Below are 21,412 nucleotides of genomic sequence, written 5' to 3' on the forward strand. Positions count from 1 at the left end.
GTGCTGGAAATCTGGGTCTGTCCTCTCATGCTGCCTGACAGGATGTTGAGGCTGGGTCCAGTGCACCTTAGGTGTCTGCAGAGGGAATAGCAACCGTGACCAAGGCTGTGACATAGTCTAGAAAGGCCACCCTGAGACAGAAATATGAGATCCCAGGAGACTGAATGGAAAGAAAATCCCATCCATCCCTGGTAGGGGAGCTTTGGCCCTGGGTATGAGAGCACCCCTAGTGGAGGTAAGAGTCCCTGCAGCTTGATCAGCTTGGTTATTTATAAAGTGTGTGTGTGTGTGTGTGTGTGTGTGTGTGTGTGTGTGTGTGTGTGTGATGGCATGCATGCACGGAGAGGTCAGAAAACAACCCACTGAAGCTTTCTTCCACTCTGTGATTTCTGGGAACCAAACTCAGCCTCAGTGGCAAGAGTTTTCACTTCACTGCCCCATCCCACCCCCCAACTCACTGCACACAACCACACGACCTTGTGGAATACTGCCACCCTAAGGACCCAGCTGGGAAGAGTCCTTTCTGCCTAGTCCTGATGTAGTGTCAGGAGGAGGAGAGTCGCCTGAATGAAGAAAGGGAGAGACTGTTCGAGCCACTGGATGAAGGTAACTTCACATCTTTTCCCAGCCCCTTCCACCCCTGAAAAGACAGAGACCCTCCCCACACGCTCAAGATGGATGGGGAGCCCCACCTATAGATTAACTACAGGATCTGAAGCCACGCCCACAATCTAGTCACTAGATGGCCCTGCCAACATCCTTCTGGATTTGATAGGCCCTCCTACAATAAGGTCAGAAGCTCCGCCCACCGATGGGACAGGGAAACTCCACCCACAGAGATTCTTTGGAATGGATGACCCCGCCTAAATGCTCAACAAACTTAAATCCCCGCCAGCTATAACCCTCAGAGAATCCGGGAGAGATGGCTGGCCCCTACCTGGTGGCTCACGACCATCCGTGACTCCAGCTCCAGAGGGTCTGACGCCCTTTTCTGACCTCCGACAGCTCGTATTGCACACATACATGTACAGAACATATACACAGGCAAAAGACTCACATTAACTAAACTAAATAAATCTAATTTAAAAGAAGAAAGAGCCCTCTCATCTTATCCTGGGTCCATTCACCAAGTTCCTGCTTCTCCATCCTCAGTTACCCTCCCTAACTCCCCAGAGAGAATGTAAAGGCACACAGTGGGAGACTCAGCTTTCACCCGGCGCAGAGGGGACCTAGGGAGACAAGGGGTTCAGGGATCTGGCCTGAAACCAGGAAGTGCCCTTGGCCAGGCTTCCTGGCAGCCCCCCAGGCTGGGTTCAGTTGGATCTGGCAGAAAACGGAAGAAAGTGATCTTGGGCTGGGCCTGTTTATGGCTTAGTGAAACCTAGCCCTGGGGAGAGAGAAGTTTCTCCCGAGGGGGAGGGGTAGGCAGGTGTGACTCACCCCTTTCTCACCTGCTCAGTGACACCTAAGAGCCTGGGAATTACCCCAGAGTAGCCAACCAGGTCAGGTGGAGAAAACAGTTCTACCCTGGCCTGGCTACTGGCACCTCACACCTTCCCAATGTCCCTGAAGGGAGGGAAAGGTTGTACCCCGAACTATGGACTCTCTGGATGAGAATACAACACCCTGTGCCAGGCAAGAAGAAACCACAACCAGTCTATCCTTAGACTCAGCGTGTAGTAGGCATGCTCTGGAGGCAGGCGGGAGGTCTAGGCCTTCATGACCCTGCTGCAGAGGACAGATACCAGGAAACCTACAAAGACGGGCTCCCACGGGAGGCCCACCCACACCTATCTGCCCTAACCAGTTTTGCTTCTCAAATGACCCTTAGGGGGCCCGGAAGTTGGAATGAGAAGCCAGAGCCCTGGGGCAGCAGAGAGGGAGAGAAATATAAACTACCTTTTCCCTGATCTAAAGCCAAGAAACCTTCACCGAAAACCCCAAGAGGGAAGCTAAGAACGCAGACGTCTATCTCTGTGAGGATAACCCAGAGGGTGAAATGCCACACGGTGCCCATTAATATGCACTTTGGCTTTTTCTTTTTGGTTGTGGTCTGGGTTCTTTTTGGTTTTTTAGTTTGTTTCTTTTGTTTTGTTTTGTTTCTCTGTATAGTCCTGGCTGTCCTGGAACTTACCCCATGGACCAGGCTGGTCTCAAACTCAGGGATCCACCTGCCTCTGCCACCAAATGCTGGTGATCAAACCAGGTCTTTGCACCTGCTAGGCAAGAACTCTGCCTCTGAACTACATGACAGCAGTGTGCCCAACTTTCCCATGTGAAATTAAAAACTAATAATAAGCCGAGCATAATGGTGCAGACCTTTGATCCCAGCACTCAGGCAGATCTGAGTCCAAGGCCAGTTCATTCTACATAAAGTATACTAGCACAGCCAAGGCAACATAGAGAGACCTTCTTTAAAAAAAAAAAAAAAATAGTGATAACAAAGCAGACTGAGGATGTAAGCTTGCTGCATACACAAAGCCCCATTGACTTGATTCCCAACACTATAGAAGCTGGCTGAGGTGGCACACACCTATCCCAGCACACAGGAGCTACATCAAGGTCATCCTCCACTACATAGCTGGTTTGAGACAGGTTCTCAGTCTTGCCCAGGCTGGCCTAAAACTCACGATATAATAAAAGATGACCTTGAGGTCCTGATGCTGACTCCCCCTCTCCAGTATTGGGATTACAAGCTTGCTTCATGTCATCACAACTCATTTTCTTAGATTGTCTGACCAACCAGCTGTAAGTTAAGGCTGTGTCTTCTCCTTGTGGTCCATTCACTTCTTGAAGCTGTTCATAATTCTCAAGACAATAACTTAATGTTTACTAGGTTTTGATAAAGGCTATTACAGGGCCAGGTGTGATGGCTCACACCTGTAATCACCAGCTAACAGGGAAGATGAAGCAGGGAGATAAAAAGTTCAAGGCCAAACCAGGCATGGTGGTGCAAGACTTCAGTCCCAGCCCTGGGGAGGCAGAGGCAGGTGGGTCTCTGTGAGTTCGAGGCCAGCCTGGTCTACAGAGCAAGTTCCAGGACAATGTTACACAGAGACTCTGTCTTTAAAATAATAATAATAATAATAATAATAATAATAATAATAATAATAATAATAAAAAGCCTGACTTTGGTGGTGCATGCCTTTAATCCCAGCACTCAGGAGGCAGAGGCAGGTGGATCTCTGTGAGTTCGAGGCCAGCCTGGTCTACAGAGCTAGTTCCAGGATAGTCTCAAAAAACCAAACACACACACACACACACACACAAAAAAAAAAAAAAAATCTGGCCGACTAGAGTCTAGACTCAGTTTTCACTATGGCAAAATACAAATAAACAAACAAAAAAGAGCCGGTGAGATAAAGCCTGGCAATCTGGATCCAGTCTTCAGTACTTAAGTGTGGAGGGTGTAAAAGCTATCCTGTGGCCTTCACAAGCACGCCATGGCATGTGCATATGCCCATACATAAAACGATAAATAATTTAAAATGCAGTGGAAATTTAAACTCCAAATAAAATAAAAAGAATACATGCCTTAGTTAGGGTTTCTATTGCTTTGATGAAACACCATGACCAAAAAGCAAGTTGAGAAGGAAGGGGCTTATTTGGCTTGCACTTCCATATCACTGTCCATCACTGAAGGAAGTCAGGACAGGAGTTCTTTACAGGGCAGAAAGCTGGAGGCAGGAGCACCAGCAGAGGCCATGGAGGATGCTGCTTACTGGCTTGCTTCCCCATGGCTTGCTCAACCTGCTTTCTTAAGAATGCAGGACCCTAGCCTAGGGATGGCATCACCCACAGTAGCTTGGGCCCTTCCCCATTGATCACTAATTGAGAAAATGCCTTTTAGCTGAATCTCATGGAGGCATTTCCTCAGCTGAGGCTCCTTCCTCTGATGACTCCAGCCAGTACAATAAAGGTAATAAGATGGCTACAAAGAGGCCTAAGGAAGGAACATGGCTCCCAATAGCCACCATCCAGGAATCTCCTAGTGTTGGCAAAATAGATACACTCTGAACATAGTTCTTTTGGGTTTTTTGTTTTGTGGTTTGTTGTGGTTGTTTGTCTCGAGACAGGGTCTCATATAGCCCTGGCTGAAGTCAAACCCATTATGTAACCTTAAACTTCATTTAGACTTTTTGCTTGTTTGCTTTTTGAAACAAGAGTTTCTCTGTGTAACCTTGGCTGTCCTAGAACTAGCGCTATAGACTAAGGTGGCCTCAAACTCAAGAGATATGCTTGCCTCTGCCTCCCAAGTGCTAGCTAGATCAAAGGCATATGCCATAAAGCCCAGCTTCATTTAGATTTATTTTATTTTATGTGTATGAATGTTTTTGCCCACATCCATGTATGTGTATCAACTGCATGCCTGTTAGGAGGTTATAGATAGTTGTGAACTATCACGTGGGTGCTGGGAATCGAACCTGGGTCCTCTGCAAAAGCAACAAGTACTCTTAACCTCTGAGCCATCTCTCCAGCCCTAACCTTGAACTTTTGTTCTCCCTGCTTCCATGAGCTCTAGAACATTGGAATATTTGTATGCATCAACTGGCCCAGTTAATGCCATGGTAAAAATCAAACCCAGGGTCTCAAGCATGCCACACCAGCACCCCACCATCGAAAGTGCACTCCCAGCCCCAGCTTTGGGTCTCTGTGGAGGCATTATTGCAGAGGGGAGGCTGAACCACTGTGCTATGTCTAAACAAAGAGTACATTTGAAGGCTGATGGATGGAACAGGAGGCAGCCGGCAAGGCCCGTCCGTTCACATTCCTCTTGGTCTCTGAACATTCCTTCCTGTAAGTGGTGAATGGCACAGTGGCCTGAAATGAGGGGCTTATGGTGTATTCCCAGGAAAGGTATATAAAAGAACTACTTTTGCTTTTCAGTATTTTTTAGTTTTTGCTTTTGAGACTGGTTCTCTAGCAGCCCAGCCTGACGGCATCACACTCCACCCAGCCTAGCCTTGAATTCATAGCAATCCTCCTGCCTCATCTTCCCTAGTGTGGGGATTGCAGGTATGCATCATCATATTCAGCTAACATTTTTGCATTTTTTCCCCCAAGAAAAGATCTCTCTGTGTAGCCCAGGCTGGCCTCAAGCTCCTGATCCTCCAGCCTCAGCCTCCACATTGTTGAGATTATACATGTAAGTAACTGAGCCTAACTATTTATCTGTCTCTCTGTCTACCTTAGTTTTCATTCATGTATCTTATCCAACAACTCCCTCCAAAGGCAGGCCAAAGAAACTAGAGCTTCAGTTCTACAGGGCAGTCGGGGCATTCCTCTTCTCTCAATTCTCAGTCTTTTGTTTTGTTTTGTTTTTTGTTTGTTCCAGACTGGGTTTCTCTGTGTAGCTTTGGAGCCTGTCCTGAAACTCGCTCTGTAGACCAGGCTGGTCTAGAACTCACAGAGATCCAGCTGCCTCTGCCTCCAGAGTGCTGGGATTCAGGGTGAGCACCACCAACGCCAGGCTCGATTTTCAATCTTGGAGCCAATAATAAAATTGGCTGGCCGGGTGTGATGGCACAGACCTGCCTCCCACAGCAGTCATGGGGCTGAGGCAAGAGAATCCTGAGTTTGAGGCAAGACTGTGTTACATAGTGAGAATTTACCTAAAAATAAAAAATAAAATAAATAAATAAGTAAATGTAGGGGCTGGAGAGATGGCTCAGCAGTTAAGAGCACTGGTTGGTCTTCCAGGGGACCTGGATTAGAGTCCCTGCATCCACATGGCAGACTTATAACTTTTTGTAATTACAGTTCCAGGAGATTCAATACCCTCTTCTGGCCTCTATTGGCATGAGGTATGAAAGTGAAGTGATATATAGACATACATACAGGAAAAACACACATACACATAAAATAATAGAAAAACAAGCTTAAACATTTTTAAGTAAAAAAAATAAAAGAATTTAATTACAAAATAAATTTTTTAAAATTTAAATTCAGCGTTATTGACCATTTGCTAAAAAAGGAAGTTAAATGCTTTAAATAGTTCCATACCTTATGAATTTGGATATATATGTGTGTGTGTTAACACACACACACACACACACACACGTATACATGGGGCTGGGAAGAGAGAGGCACACACAACTCCTGCTTCTAGGGAGATGGAGGCAGAAAGATCAAAAATTTGAGACAAATGAGCTACACAGTGAGATCTTGTCTCAAAATAAGTAAGTAAATTAATAGAGAGTCGGGATCCATCATGATGGCAGAGATGGTAAAGACACTTGCTGCTAAACCTGAGTAAATAGATTTCATCCCTGGGATTCACATAATTCAAGGAAAGAATTGGCTCCTACAAGTTATCCTCTGACCTCTAACAACACACACACACACACACACACACACACACAATATACACAAATAAATAAAATGTAATAAAATTAACAAGAACAGACTCACACCTATAACCCAGCACTTTGGAATATAGGAGGTGGAGTCAGGAAGCTTGCTTTGGGTTTGGGGCCAGCCTGATTAGAATAAGATCTTTAAATCAAAACATAACTGGACAGTGGTGGCAGTGGTGGCGGCATACACCTTTAATCCCAACGCTAGGGAGGCAGAGGCAGGCAGATCTGTGAGTCCGAGGCCAGCCTGGTCTACAGAGCAAGTTCCAGGATAGCCAGGGCTACACAGAGAAACCCTTCCTTGAAAATCCCCTCCCCCAAAAATCAAAAACAAAAAAATAAACTAGACTGGGCAAGGTGGCGCAAGCCTTTAATTCTAGCATTTAGGGTCAGTGGTAGAGCGCCGGCCATCTGCTGTAAGTGCTGGAAATTGAATCTCAGTTGTCTGCACGAGCAGTCAGTGTTTCGCCACTGAGTGAGCTAGCTATCTTGCCAGCTCTGTATTTGTTCTTTTGAAAGAGGTTCTCCCTGCCTAGCCCAGGCTGGTGTTGAACTCTCCATCCCATCCTCCTGCTTCTTGCTCTGAGTGCTGAGATTACAGATACTTCCCACCTTCTCTGGCTTGTGTTTAAGAAGAACCCAATCTCTCGTTCCCACTCCAAGACACTATCACAATGGGCTGTTACCAACTCAGGTGGCAGTGAATGGACTCTACCTTACTGCACTCTGAAAAGTGTCATTGAGTCACTGAGAGTGGGACCAGGGACTCATGCATGTGAGGCAAATTCTGCAGAGGTGAGTCATACCCCAACTCCTGACCGAAGCATTCTAAGCAAATGTATGTCCTACCACTGAGTCACACCCCAGCCCTTCACTGGGGGATTCTTGGCAGGTGCTCTACCCTTGAGCCAGACGCTGGTCCCTCCCTGGGGGATTTTAGGCAGGTGTTCTACTTCTGGGATGCAGCCCAGGCCTGAATAATTTTTCTGTAATGATTTTTCTCCTTGTCACCATGATGACTGTGATCCCAAGTCCCTAGAACAAGTGCTGGTGAGTGAGACAGAAGAGATTCCTTGACACCCAGAGAGATGCTTGTAAGACTACAGGAACCTGATCCCCTTCAGCAGCAAAACTTCCCTTCAGACCTTAGCTCAGAGGCAACTAGGGGAGCAGAGCTGCTGGCCTGACCAGAGCAGGAGCCGGAACGTGCCTTGGCCAGTGATAAGGTGGGACCTCACCTAAGGTTGAGTAACCACAGATAGAGCCCTATCTTAAATCAACTCCTCATTGCAGGTCTTGAAACCAGCTTTGTTTAACTTCATGCTGTTTGGATGGAGATATGATAAGGGCTCCTGGGTTTAAATAAACTTGGAAATCAACAGAGTGTATGGCTCTCCATTCTGCCTGAGGCTGGGAACTCAGCAGGCCCTGCACAGGCCAGGGGTGGGGACCTCCTGAGTCCCTCCCTAGTGCCCTCTCCTCCCTCTGGTCTGCCTCTATCCAAACATCCAAAGGGCTTCCTTTCCCCTCCTGACCCTCCCACATTCCTTTTTGTCTTCCTCCTCGTTCTCCTCCATCTCCTCCTCCTCACCCCTCTTTCTATTTTTTTTCTCTTCCTTCTCTCCCTTCTTGTCTTTGGCTCCTCCCGCTCCTCTGTATTTGGGACAAGTTCTCAGATGTGTCAGCCTCAGAGTCACTGTGCAGTCACAGAAAACCTTACACTCCTGGTTCTCCTGCCTCCACCACCCCCGGGAGTGCCAGGGTTACAGGTGTGTGCCACCGTCCCAAGTTTATGTGAACCTGGAGATGAAACCCAGGCCTTCCTGCACAATAGCAAGCAGCACTCTGCCAACCAAGCTCCAGTCCGAGCCCCTTCTTTACACTTGGCCTTTTTTTGGACAGTATCTACTATAGCCCAGGTTGGCTTCCAACTCCAGACCTTCCTGTCCAAACCTCCAGAGCTCTGGGATTACAGGAACAGATCCCCAACCTGCACCCCCCCCCCAACCCAACACACACACACTTTAGGATACCCCTCATGTAGAGCTGAAGAAGCAGACAGCTGGGGGGAGGGGCGGAATTAAAGCCCAAACAGGGCCTGTTTTTACGATAGGAATCAGAAAAGAAAGGATGACACAGGTAGGAACTGATTCTAACTGTGATAGTTGATCTTCATGTCAAACTAGGAAATGACCCGATTGATGTGTCTACAAGGACATTTGCAGGAGTTTTTGCTGAGGGAAGGAAGACCTATCCTGAAAGTGGGCAGCACCATCCCACCAGCTAGGAACTCAGGCTGAATGCAAAGCTAAAAAAAAAAAAAAAAAAAAACCCAAAAACCAAGAAGGAAAATTGAGCACCAGAATCTATTTTATCTCTCTCTGCTTCCTGGCTCTGGCTGCTGTGTGATTGACCAGCTGTCTCACACTCCCGCCACCATGCCTTCCCCAACTTGGTGGACTGTGTACCTTCAAACCGTGAGCCAAATGGGCCCTCCCTTGCTTGAGTTGCTTTTGCCAAGTATTTTGTGACAGCAGTGAGAAAAATAACTAAGATGCCTTAGGGAAATTGTGCACAAATTCACACTAGCTGCAGCAAAGGACAGAGGGTCATAGAGTCAATTTCCACACTCACAAGGCTGGAATGCAGTGTCCCAACACCTCCAACAGGATGCTGTCCTGACCTCTGCCCTCCTACTATCCCATCCATGGACAGTGAGTCTTCTCTATGCAGGAGGTACTGAAAAGACATCCCCAGTTCCTGATAACACAGGGTTGACATCCCAGGAAGTCACCCTTACCCAATTGTCAATAGAAACCTCCCAAGGGAGCTGGCCCTGCCATCCCTACTCAGCAGTCATGAAAAGATACCTTCTTCCTCTGCCCCAGACATCACTACAGGATAAATAGAAAACCCAGACTTCTGCATCTACCCTTCAGTGATAAGAAAACACCCTGCCTTCCCCTGCCAGCATGATAGCACAATAAAACCAAGACAGAAAGTTAATGTCCAGAGTTCCAGGTGATAAATCAGTAGAAAATCACTCCTTGAAGGTTGAGGGGTACATTTCCCTGGAATCTCCCAGTGAGAGGTTGTGGCTCTTAGTAGTACAGTACTAGAATCTTCTAGGAAGGACCTGAGAGCTTGGTTCTGTAGTAGATCCTAAGTTTCGGAGCACCTTGGGCTGCAGAATGAATTCCTGAGGTATAAAACCAGGTCAGCCTCGGAGGTGTAGCTAAGTTGGGAGAATGTTGGCCTAGTGTGCACAGAATCCAGGCTTCAGTTCCTAGACCTGCATAAAACTGGGTGTGATGGCACATATTTATAAGCCTAGCACTCTGTAGATGGAGGCAGGAGTATGAGATGCTTAAAACCATCCTTGGCTATTTAGGAAGTTGAGAATTAGAAGTCAGGTTGGGCTACATGAGACTCTATTTTTTTGAACTATGGACTCCAGAAGGGAGGTGAAACAAATTCTCCATCACCTTGTCAACACTTGTCATTGTCAGTGTTTTAAGTTTTAACCATTCTTGAGAGTGTATAGTGGTACCACTTTGTGGTTTTTCTGTGTCTTTCCCTAATGAATAATGACAATAAGCATCTTTTCATATGCCTAACTTCCTGTTCTATTTGAATGGCTGTTCATATCCCCCCCCCTCACACACACACACACACACACACACACTTTGGGTTTTAGGATGCTTGTACCTCTGTTTTGGTTTTCTCATTTATTTGTTTATTTACTTATTATCTGAGACAGGGTCTCATGTAGCTCAGGCTAGCCTTACACCAGTTATATAGCTGGGGTTACAGGCCCCACCATACACAGTTCATGGTTTCTATGTCACTAGAGATGGTACTAGGGCTTCTTGTATGCTAGGCAAGCTTTCCACTCCCCACCCCAACCCCGCAGCAGCATCCCAGCCCTCTGTCCCTGTTGCCCTCCCTCTCTCCATGCCCCCCTCCATCTTGCTCCCCTCCACTTTTGATAGTTATTGTTCTACTCTAACTTTTATGACACCAACTGTGTTTGGATCCCACGTGTGAATAAGGTCACTTCATTTCTCTTTATTCCACTGAACTACTGTCCTCCAGTGCCACCAGTGTTTCTGAAACTGACAAAATTTTATGTTAACCATTAATACTCCATAATATGTGCTGTATTTCCTCCTCCTCTCCTTTCTCCACCTCCTCTTCCTTCTTTTTGGAAGGCAGCTATGCTCACCACTATACCACCAACGCATCTCTTCCTTCTTTCGTTTGTTTGCTTGTTTGTTTATTTTAAGGCAGAGTCTCATGTAGCCTAGGCTGGCCTGGCCTTGAACTCCTGGGCATCTTCCTGCTTCTACCTACCTCTCAGTGCTATGGTTACAGGTGTTCACCCCCATGCCTCGAGTTTCTTTATCCATACACTTGCAGTCTCCATCCCCTGGCTGTTTCATACGTGGCTGCTTGAGCATGGAACGCAGATGCCTCTTCTGTGTGCTAATTGTATTTGTGTATATGTACCTGAGGAGGGATGGAAAGATGGAAAGGTACAAGGACATGAAAAGTGACAGGGACCCTTCACTGCAGTCTCACTGGAGCCTCAGGCCTTCGGAGGGACAAGAACTGCAGCACAGATAACAGCTGTTCAAGGTCTGTCTCCCTCCCCGGCTGCAGACCTGCGATTTTCCTGAATCTCACCAGAAGCACCATTCTCAAAGAAAAGGTATATATTTAACCCCATTCAACCCTAGAGACGTCATAGTGTTAGCAGGCTACAGTTCCATCCAGGGAATCTCTATCTGCCTATTTCATCTACGTCTCGCTTACCAAAAATGAAAAGGGAATTATTTCTCTTTCTTTCTTTCTTTCGTTCTTTTTTTTTTTTTGGACAGAGTTTCTCTGTGTAGATTTGAAGCCTGTCCTGGAACTTGATCTATACTCCATGCTGGCCTCTAACTCACAGAGACCTGCCTACCTCTGCCTCCCAAGTGCTGGGATCAAAGGTGTGATTTCTTGACCAAAACTGTATCTTTGAGTGTGACTCACAACCTCCGATACCTCTAACTCCATGGGCTCTGACACCCTCTTCTGGCTTCCATGGGCCTGCACACATGAGGCATACAGACACACACACAGACATCCATATATAAAAATACATCTTTCAAAAATGGTATATATGTATGCCCAATACTAATTCAGTTGTGACTTTTGCTGGAGAATCTCATACTCACACCTGGGTATGTCTCTCTTTCTGAGAGCCCCTTTTTCTCCCAACCTTCATGGTTAAAGCCAATATTTGATGGGAGATGTCATTCTGTAAATATTTTTCTCTTATTTGTTAATGAATAAAGCCCTGTTAGCCAATAGGAAAGCAAGATAGGTGGGACTAGGAGACAAGGAGGATTCTGGGAGAGGTAGGAGAGGAGATTCAAGATGTAGAAATTTGAGAGGAAGAGGTCCGGACCCTCTCTCTGGTAAGCCAAAATCACGTGAAAACACCTAGATTAATAGAAATGGGTTAATCTTTAAGACAGACCTAGCCAACAAGAAATGGTAGTAACTGGCCAACAGCTTCAAATCAAATACAGCGTCTCTGTGTTATTTGGGACTGACGCGGCTGCTTGTTACAAATATTAAAATGTCTTGTTCATTTACTTATTTATTTGGGACAGGGTCTCTCTGTCAATGGTTTTATTTATTGGGTGGTTGATTTGGTCTTTTGAGAAAGTCTCACTCTATAAACCAGGCTTGCCTTCAACCCTATGCAGTTCTCTCGTCTCTGTCTCTTTTACTTGTTAGCTTTTGAGAGAGAGTCTCTTGTGTAGCCCTGGCTGGCCTGGAACTCACTCTGTAGACCAGGCTGGCCTCACAGAAATCTGTCTGCCTGTGCCTTCCAGTGCTGGGATTAAAGGCACCACTACAGTTGCCCAGCTATTAAAATATCTTTTATTTATTTTTACTCCACAGGCCTTGGTGTTTTGTCTGCATGTATGTCTGTATGAGAGTATCAGATCCCCCTAGAACTGGAGTCACAGACGGTTGTGAACTGCCATCATGTACTTGCTGGGACTTGAACCTGGGGTCCTTTGGAAGAGCAGCCAGTGGTCTTAACCACTGAGCCATCACTTCAGCCCCTTAAAATATCTTTACTAAAATCTTCCACTCTGGGCAGGGTGTGGTGGTGAATACCTTTAACTCTAGCACTCTGGAGGCAGTAGCAGGGAACCTCTGTGGTTCAAGGCCAGCTAACCAGAGCTACCACTCGGTGAGACCCTGGTATTGTTTATCTGTTTGTATCTCTGATTGTTTCATGTTGGCTCCTCCTGAAACTCTTTTCTGCCTCAAAATCACAGATCCCTGTTTAGCCTGAGTTGAAGTCCCTAAAAGATGAAAGGAATGAATGCCTAGGCTGCTGAAGAGGGCGACAGTGAATAACTGTCTCATCCCGTCACCAATGGAACAGCCAGTAGTGGGATAGTTAAAATCTTTGATAATTATCTTTTAAACTTGTCCTTTATTCATTCACTTTTTGTGGAGGCAGGGTGTGTGTGTGTGTGTGTGTGTGTGTGTGTGTGTGTGTGCATACTGTGTTGTGGTGTGTGTATGCTCTGTGATGTGTGTTATGGCTTACACACACACACACTCTCTCTCTCTAGTAATCAAGCTCAAGCACTCGCAGGTCAGCGGACAACTTTGGAGAGTCAGCTCTCTCCTTCCACTATGTGGTTCCAGGAGACTGAACTCAGGTAGCCAGGCTTGGAGGCAAGTCCCTTAAACCACTAAACCGTCTTGCCAGCTCTTCTCTTAAGTCATTTGAGGAGCTTCCAGACCGTTGCCAACAACATGCAAGGGTTCCCTCTTCTCCACCTCCTCCCAGCAGCCATTCCCTTCTGCCTTTCTGGTAACAGTCGTACTATCTGGAATGAGGTAATAGTTCACCATTTTGATTTCCTTTACCCACTTTTCAATTGGACCATTTGCCTTTTGACTACTGAGTTATAAGACCCATGGTAGATATTGAGCTCAGGGCTGATTGGAGGTGTTTACTAGGAGCCAAAGTCTTATTTGTGGAGTACCTGAAGTTTGGCCCCTGGGCATGAAAATTACCCAGCTTGCCTCTGATCAGCCCTGCCCAGCAAGTCCACCTCAAAAACAAGCCTGCTCTTCCTGCCCATCCCCCCAACCCTGTTCAGTCTCAGAGCAATTCCTTCTCTGTGATGAGGAAACTGGAGATCAAGGCTTACACAGAACCTACTCAAGGTCTCCAGGATCAGCTATCACAGGTCTGAGTACACATCATCTTGCTGTGTAACTCCATGCCCTGCCCTGGTTGTTTCTATTTTTATGGGACAGATACGTGGCTGTCCATCTCTCCACCGTCCTACAACATGAGTCACGGGAACATAGTTTCCCCCATTTTACAAGGATAGAAACTGAGGTTGGAAAACTCATCTAGGTTTTCCTTAGCCTCGAAGACAAACAGGAATCAAAGATCATGGTGTCAAACCACAGTATAACCAGCGGTCAGAGTGGCCCACCCTGCCCCAGCATTCCTATGACCTCTAACACACTGTTGGGGTTGGGGGGATAGATTTCCACCATTGTTTCCTTTTCTTTTCTCTTTCTTTCCTCCTTCCTTCCTTCCTTTCTTTCTTCCTTTCTCTCTTCCTTTCTTCTTTTCCTTCTGCTCCTCCTTCTTCTTAGTATTGTTGTTGAGACAGGGTTTCCCTGTGTAACCCTGACTGTCCTAGAACTCACTCTGTAGACCAGGCTGGCCTCAAACTCAGAGATCTGACTGCCTCTGCTTCCAGAGTGCTGGGATTAAAGGCATAAGCCTCCACTGCCTGCCTGGCATTTTATTATTATTATTTTTTCTTAATGGAAGAAAGAGTTTATTCGGCCTTATAATTTTAGAGGGAGAGAATCCATGTGGCAGAGACAGCATGGTGACAGGCTGGGAAGGTGACAGGAAACAGAGCTCAGATCTTGAAGGTTTGTTTGTTTGATTTGTTTTGTTTAAGAAAGGGTCTCACTATGTAGCACTGGTTGGACTGGAACTTTCTTAGATCAGGCTAGGGACTAACTTAAATAAGGCTACCCTTGAACTCACAGAGCTCTCCCATTTATACCACCCAATCCAATTGCTGTTATTAAAGGTGTGCACCAAGCTGGGTGTTGGTTGTGAACACCTTTAATCCCAGCACTTGGGAGGGAGAGGCAGGTGGATCTCTGTGAGTTTGAGGCCAGCCTGGTCTACAGAGCTAGTTCCAGGACAGGCTCCAAAGCAATAATGAGAAACCCTGTCTCAAAACCAAAAAAAAAAAAAAAAAGGTGTACACCACCACTCCAGGTTTTCCCCACACCCCCCCTTTTTTGCAGTGTGGGCACATTGCATGTTTTTGAATATGTGGAAGCCAGAGGCACTCCAGGTGTCATCCTCAATCACTTCTCCATCTTATTTTTTGAGGAGGGTCTCTCATTCAATATGAACTCATCTATTTGAGCAGCCAGGCCCTAGGATCCTCTTGTCTCTGCCTCCTGGGGGTTGGAGTGGCAAGTGGGAGCCACTGTATTCAGTTTTATTATTTTATTTGTTTTGTTTTGGTTTATTCTTTCTTCTTTTATTTATTTATTTATTTATTATTTTATTATTTTTGTTTGGTTGGTTTTTGGTTTCTCAAGACAGAGTTTCTCTGTGGCTTTGGCGTACGGCGCCACCACCGCCCAGCTTGGCTTTTTTTTGTTTGTTTGTTTTTTGCTTTGGAGCCTCTCCTGGCACTTACTCTATAGATCAGGCTGGCCTCTAACTCACAGAGATCTGTCTGCCTTTGCCTCCCCAGTGCTGGGATTAAAGTCATGTGCCAGCTTTTTTATTGTTTTTTAATGTGGGTTTTAAGGGACAGGATCCAGATCCTCATTCAAAAGTGGCAAGTACTTTACAGACAGAGTCATATCCTCATCTCCTGACCCAAGGTGTCAGTCACCACACCAATACTCTATTAAAGAGGACCCAGGTTTACACTCTTCCCAGAACAGCCCTGACCCAGCACTAGCTGAGCCTTCTGGCCTGGCACTCCCAGCCCTGCCCATCAGGACCAGCCCGAGACCTTTGCACTTGGAAGAAACAGAGCCCTGGTTTCCATGGGCCCCTGGGATTGTTTATTTGTGTCTTCTGTCACCCTAGGGGTTGAGTTTTTAGGAAAAAGGATGAAGTCTGAGTATTTGTGATTTGAGAGGTAGGGGTCCCCCCCCCAGGGGAAAAAAATCCTAGGCCCAACTCAATGAAGCTTGCCCCTTTATTTTGTTTGATTGGTTATTCTGTGTGTGTGGGTGTGTGAGTGCATGTGTAAGCATGTGAGGTCAGAGAACAACTTTGGGAAATGAGTTTTCCCCAACCTTTGGAGTAATGGGACTCCTCAGGTTGTCACTGACAATAAGGACTTTTATCCTCTGGACCATCTGCCACCCCCAAGCTTTTCATCTAGTTGGATGGGTCTCAGGTTCCTGGCTAATTGCACAGCCCCTGGGGCCCTCACAACACAATATCCTCAGTCCAAGAGCCCTGGCAGGACAGGTTACCGGAACAAGAGAAAGTGCGATGTCAATTACTTCTCTGAGTACCCAGCCCTGTTCTAGGTGGTGGGAGTGCCATACAATAAAACAGGCGAAAAAATGTTCGTCAGTCTTGGAACATTCTGAATGTCCCAGCGGTGGTTACAGAGCGGAGCAGAGACAAAGAACCAGAAATAAAGAGAAACCAAGCATAGCCTCTCTCACAAAGAATCTCACCACTCATGCAGGGGAGGCAAACCACTCCTGAGTTTAAGGCCACCCAAGGCTACTCAGTGCAGTCCTGTGGGGGAGGGAGAAAATGATGTGTGTGTGGGGGGGGGTGGATAGGAAGGCAGGGAGTAAAGAAGGGAAGAAGGGAGGGGGAGGAAGAGAGAAAAAAGAAAGGAAAGAGGGAGCAGGCTTCAGATGGTGTCAAATACTAAAGAGGAGAGGTATAAAAGGGGACTGGGCATTGTGGGTAAGAAGCTGGGGTTGTTTTGTCGCTGTCATTTTTTGTTGTTGTTATTTTGTTTGGGGACAGGGTTCTAAGCCACCCACACTGACCTCCAATTCACTAAGTAGCTGGGGAGGATCTTGAACTTCTGATATGCATTAGAGTAGTGATTATAACATACCATCTCACAGGGCTTATTCAGTGCCCCGGACAGACCAAGGACTTCAAACATGCTGGTTAAGTGCTCTACCCACTGAGCTAAACCCCCTGCTTCTGAAACTACAGAAGACATAGGGTGGGTAGCTGTAGGAGTGCCCCATGAAGAAAGGAGCCCAAGCACAGGTCCTTGGAATGTCTAAGAACAAAACCCGGAAGAGCTGGAGCATATGCCACTCCAAGGCCAGCTCTTAAGAGGGGGAGGGACCATGGGGCAGGAGAGACAGTGCTCAGAGACATTACGAATTGGTGTTTGGGGGCGTTTGTTTTTGGGTTTTGTTTGTTTGCTTGCTTTTTCAAGACAGAGTTTCTCTGTGTTGCTTTGGAAAGTCACTCTGCAGAAAAGGTGTGCACCATTGGCTCTGTTGTTATTGTTATTTTAATGCTTGCTTGTAGATTGTTTGAGCCAGGGTCTCCTGTGGCCCGTTTGGCTTTGAATTCTCGGTTTAGCCAAGATGATCTTGAACTCCTTCCTGCTTCACTCCATTTTCCTAAGTACTGAGATTTCGGGCATGGCACACTGTACAGGGCTTTCCGTATGTGTGTTGTTCTATTTTGAGACACACACTAGAGCCCATTCTGGCCTTGAACTCAAAGCCATCTTCTTACCTCAGCCTCAGGCAGGAGCCAACACACTGGCTTGACCTTTTCTTTTTCTGTTCTGGGCTGTATCAAATCTCTTTCCCACCTCACCCTGGCATTCACGCTGCCCCCCAAAAGGAGAGCAAACAAGAGCGCATGAAGAGAACCTCAATGAGGAAAGGTAACTTCTGGGTGGGACAGTGAGCTAAGTCACTTGAGGGGGCCAGCAAATATTTGAACTCAACATCTGGTGATGGGGGCGCTCTTCAGGTGGGCGGCCCTGACTTTAGCATATCCAAATACAGACCTTACTACCAGCCTGCATAAAGCTGCGCTTGGGCTCACTTGCCTCAAAGCCCGAAGGACCCAAGAGCAGGTACAGCAATTCCGTCGACTTACAACGACAAACAGCCACAGCCACGCCCTCACCGGGTCCTCCCAGTCCCGGCTGTCCAGAGGAATTGGCCTCGCCCCCATCCTACGCCTCCCGCGTTGGAAAGGATGGAGGTGGGGGCAAGTGAGCCAAGCAGTTTACTATTGGTAATTGGCGCTTCGAAAATCCCTGAAGTGCCCCTCCCCCTCTGTATGTCTCAAGAGAATTCGTTAAGGATAAGGAGCTAGGAGAGGTTTGGAAGGGAGGAAACACAAAGAGCCCGGCCCTCCCTCGACATCACCCCCCACCCCAGAACATTCGGGTTCTGGCTAAGTCCTTCCTCCCTTGGTGAAGGGGAGGGAGAGGACGGACGGGACTGGACGGGACACACACGTCACTGTCCCCTGGGCCTGGAGAGCGAGCTCCACCCTCCTCCTCTGGGCACCAGCTAAGTCCAACCCACCCCATCCCAGAGCCAACCCAGTCTCAGAAGCCAGCCACAGGCAGGTGCAGGGGCAGCCTCCGTGAGAGCCCCGGAGAGGAGCCGTTAGCGCGCTTCGTCCTTTGCCATCCACTCGTCGGCCCCGGCGACAATTCTCTGTTAGTCTTCGCACGGCAGTTGGTTCTCAGGTCCGGCGGCCGCGATCCCTCATCTTCCAGCCCTCGGAGCTGACCGGCAGAGCCGGTTCAAGTCCAGTAGCCATGTCCATGGGCCTGGAGATCACGGGCACGTCGCTGGCGGTGCTGGGCTGGCTGTGCACCATCGTGTGCTGCGCTCTCCCCATGTGGCGTGTCTCGGCATTCATCGGTAGCAGCATCATCACGGCGCAGATCACCTGGGAGGGCCTATGGATGAACTGTGTGGTGCAGAGCACCGGCCAGATGCAGTGCAAGATGTACGACTCGCTGCTGGCCCTGCCGCAGGACCTGCAGGCCGCCCGAGCTCTTATCGTGGTGTCCATCCTGATGGCCGCCTTCGGGCTCCTTGTGGCGCTCGTGGGTGCCCAGTGCACCAACTGCGTACAAGATGAGACGGCCAAGGCCAAGATCACCATCGGGGCGGGAGTGCTTTTCCTGTTGGCCTCTCTGCTCACCTTAGTGCCCGTGTCCTGGTCAGCCAACACCATCATCAGGGATTTCTATAACCCACTGGTGCCCGAGGCCCAGAAGCGGGAGATGGGAGCCGGGCTGTACGTGGGCTGGGCTGCCGCCGCCCTGCAGCTGCTAGGGGGCGCCTTGCTCTGCTGCTCCTGCCCTCCGCGCGAGAAGTACGCGCCCACCAAGATACTCTATTCTGCGCCGCGATCCACCGGGCCTGGCACCGGTACCGGCACCGCCTATGACCGCAAGGACTATGTCTGAGGGGCCGGGTGCACGCAGACAGCTCCATCACCACTACCAGAAGCCGAAGCACCCCACCAGTCCAGCGTGCAGCCATGCGTCGGAGACCACCCCCACATTCCATATGGTTCAGATGCCACGCAGTCTACTTGCTAGACTAGAAGAGGACAGACAGCCTGGCGCCCCACCCCCCCTCTTCCCCGGCTGCCACCTGACTGCCGGGCCTAGGAACCGTCCAACCCAACCGTCTGGACAAAGAAACCTCACCCTTCCCAAGTACAGGGCTGGGGTGGCCACCGCAGCTACTTGCCAACCCGTCCTTCCACAGCCAGAAGGCTCACAGTGGGCAGAGACAGGCAGCCATAAAACGGGCAGTTTCGTATTTTTCAATAAAAACCTTTCGTTTTTTGCAGTCGATGGAGCCTCCTTATCCTGAACGCCCCCACAGGCCACCACCTCCCCTACCGGGCACCTGTTGGGGAGTGTCCCTGGGATAGCCCTCATCTCACCGTGGGCAGCGAGCTTAAAACAGCACACTGGTCCAGTAAGGAGAAAGTGGAGTGTGTGTGTGTGTGGGGGGGGGGTTAATACAGTGAGTCTGGCACTCACTTGGTGGGTCTTTTGGGAGGTATTCCGAGACTGAACTCAACAGAGCCTATGGCAAGGCTTATCTAGTGATCTAACCAGGGCTGCTGAGGGATACCGCTGAAAGAAGCAAGGGGCTCTTCTCGAGGATGTCCCAGTGGATTTGAGTTTGGAGCTTGAATCTACAGCCTGGCTCTGGGTATTTGAGGTGACTGATGTGTGGGTTAAAGAAATCCATTCTATACCGTGATTTCATATTTGGAGACGTCAAACAAAAAGACCTATTGTTTGGCTCTAATGCCTCACCAAAAGGACGTCTAAGCGATGGGGGTGTGGCTCAGTGGTAGAGTACTCTTGTAGCTGTAGCGCACTCCGGGCTTAGGTTCCCTTCCCAGCACTGGGGCAGGTGGGTGGGGAACTAAAAGGAACATTTGAGGAATTCTTCTGACCAGGAGGTGGAGAGACCTCACCTTCTTTCCGGTGCTCTCAAGGGAGGGAGGGACCTAGCTTTAAACAATATTGAGAAGTCAGACACTTGCTCTTGGAACAAGGTAAAGGGAACTGTGTGTGGCAGGGGCTCTTGAAGGGAAAACAGGCCCCAGGTTCCTTGCAGGCAGAAACATCAGGAATTCAAGATTATATTCACCACCACTAACAATTTTTCTTCTTTGTCTCTCTCTCTCTCTCTCTCTCTGTCTTTCTCTCTTTCTCTGTCTATTTCTTTCATTCTATACGGTGATTTCATATTTGGAGACGTCAAACAAAAAGACCTATTGTTTGGCTCTAATGCCTCACCAAAAGGACGTCTAAGCGATGGGGGTGTGGCTCATTTGTTTTTGTTTTTTGTTTTGTTTTGTTTTGTTTTGAGGTAGAGTCTCTACATAGTCCTGGTTGTCCTGGAACTCATTATGTAGTAGACCAGGCTGATCACCACACCTGGTTCACATATCAATTCCAAAGCAAGCCTGGGCTACATAGGCTCTCTCAAAACAAAACAAACAAATGAACAAAACGGGGCATGTTGGAGCATGTCTTTAATCCCAGCACTCTGGAGACAGGAGAGTCTCTGTGAGTTCTAAACCAGCCTGATCTATATATCAAGTTCCAGGCTAGCCAGAACTGCATAAGGACACTTTGTCTCAAACAAACAAAACACAGCGGCAAAGGGTGAGAGAAACCTGAGGAAGACACTCAAAGATGATAGAGGGACCCCATCTAGGTAAGATAGTGGTATCTAGGGGCAGAACTGAGGGGACTTAAGGAAGTGAGATCTGTAGGACTCCAGAACCATTAGGGTGTCAGAGTGAGGGAGAGCAGAGAATCTCAAATAGCCTCAACTTGAATCAGGTGGTGGTGGCACATACCTTTAACACTTGGGCTCAGGAGGCAGAGGCAGGCAGATCTCTGAGTTCAGCCAGCGTGGTTGGTCTACAGAGTGAGTTCCAGGGCTACAGAGAAACCATGTATTGAAAACCCAAAATAAGATAAGATTGATATAGCCTCAGCTTTCAGCCTTAGGTCACTGATGGTGGGACAAGCACCAAATAGCAGCTCGAGTTCCTGCGGGAAGCTGATGGAGGTTCGCTTGAGTGTAAGAGTTGTTCAGAACAGGAACAGCCAGGTGAAAAGATCCAGGAAATAGGAAGGGGAATGAATGCACAGAGGCACTGTAAACCCAGGACTCATTAACATACAGCAGAAACCAGGAGAATGGCAAGCTCGTTCTAGAAACCAAAAGAAGAGTTCCAAAGATGTGGGGATGGACAACAGTGTATGAACATGGAAAGGGCCAGGGGAGATGAAGGCTGGGGAAGAGACCTGGTTTTAAACAGTGAGGTGGCCATGAGTGGCCTAAGCAGGAATGCTGGAGAAAGGAGTGGAGGGGAGTGAGTGGGAGGCAGCAAGTCTGATCTGGGCACTCAGGCACCGTGTGCAAATGGCAGGCCTGAAAAAGGACTCATGGGG

General features: G+C 48.0%; 1 protein-coding gene across 1 annotated transcript; it reads left to right on the forward strand.

Annotated features, from left to right (window-relative positions):
• The first annotated feature begins 17,856 nt into the window (after positions 1-17,856).
• Positions 17,857-19,274, forward strand: Cldn3 (claudin 3). Its single transcript, XM_051204999.1, has one exon. It carries the CDS (start codon positions 18,224-18,226, stop codon positions 18,881-18,883), a length of 660 nt encoding a protein of 219 aa, XP_051060956.1. The 5' UTR covers positions 17,857-18,223; the 3' UTR covers positions 18,884-19,274.
• The last annotated feature ends 2,138 nt before the right edge of the window (positions 19,275-21,412 follow it).

The sequence above is a fragment of the Phodopus roborovskii genome, unplaced genomic scaffold (assembly GCF_943737965.1).
Source record: "Phodopus roborovskii unplaced genomic scaffold, PHOROB, whole genome shotgun sequence".
NCBI lineage: Eukaryota > Metazoa > Chordata > Mammalia > Rodentia > Cricetidae > Phodopus > Phodopus roborovskii.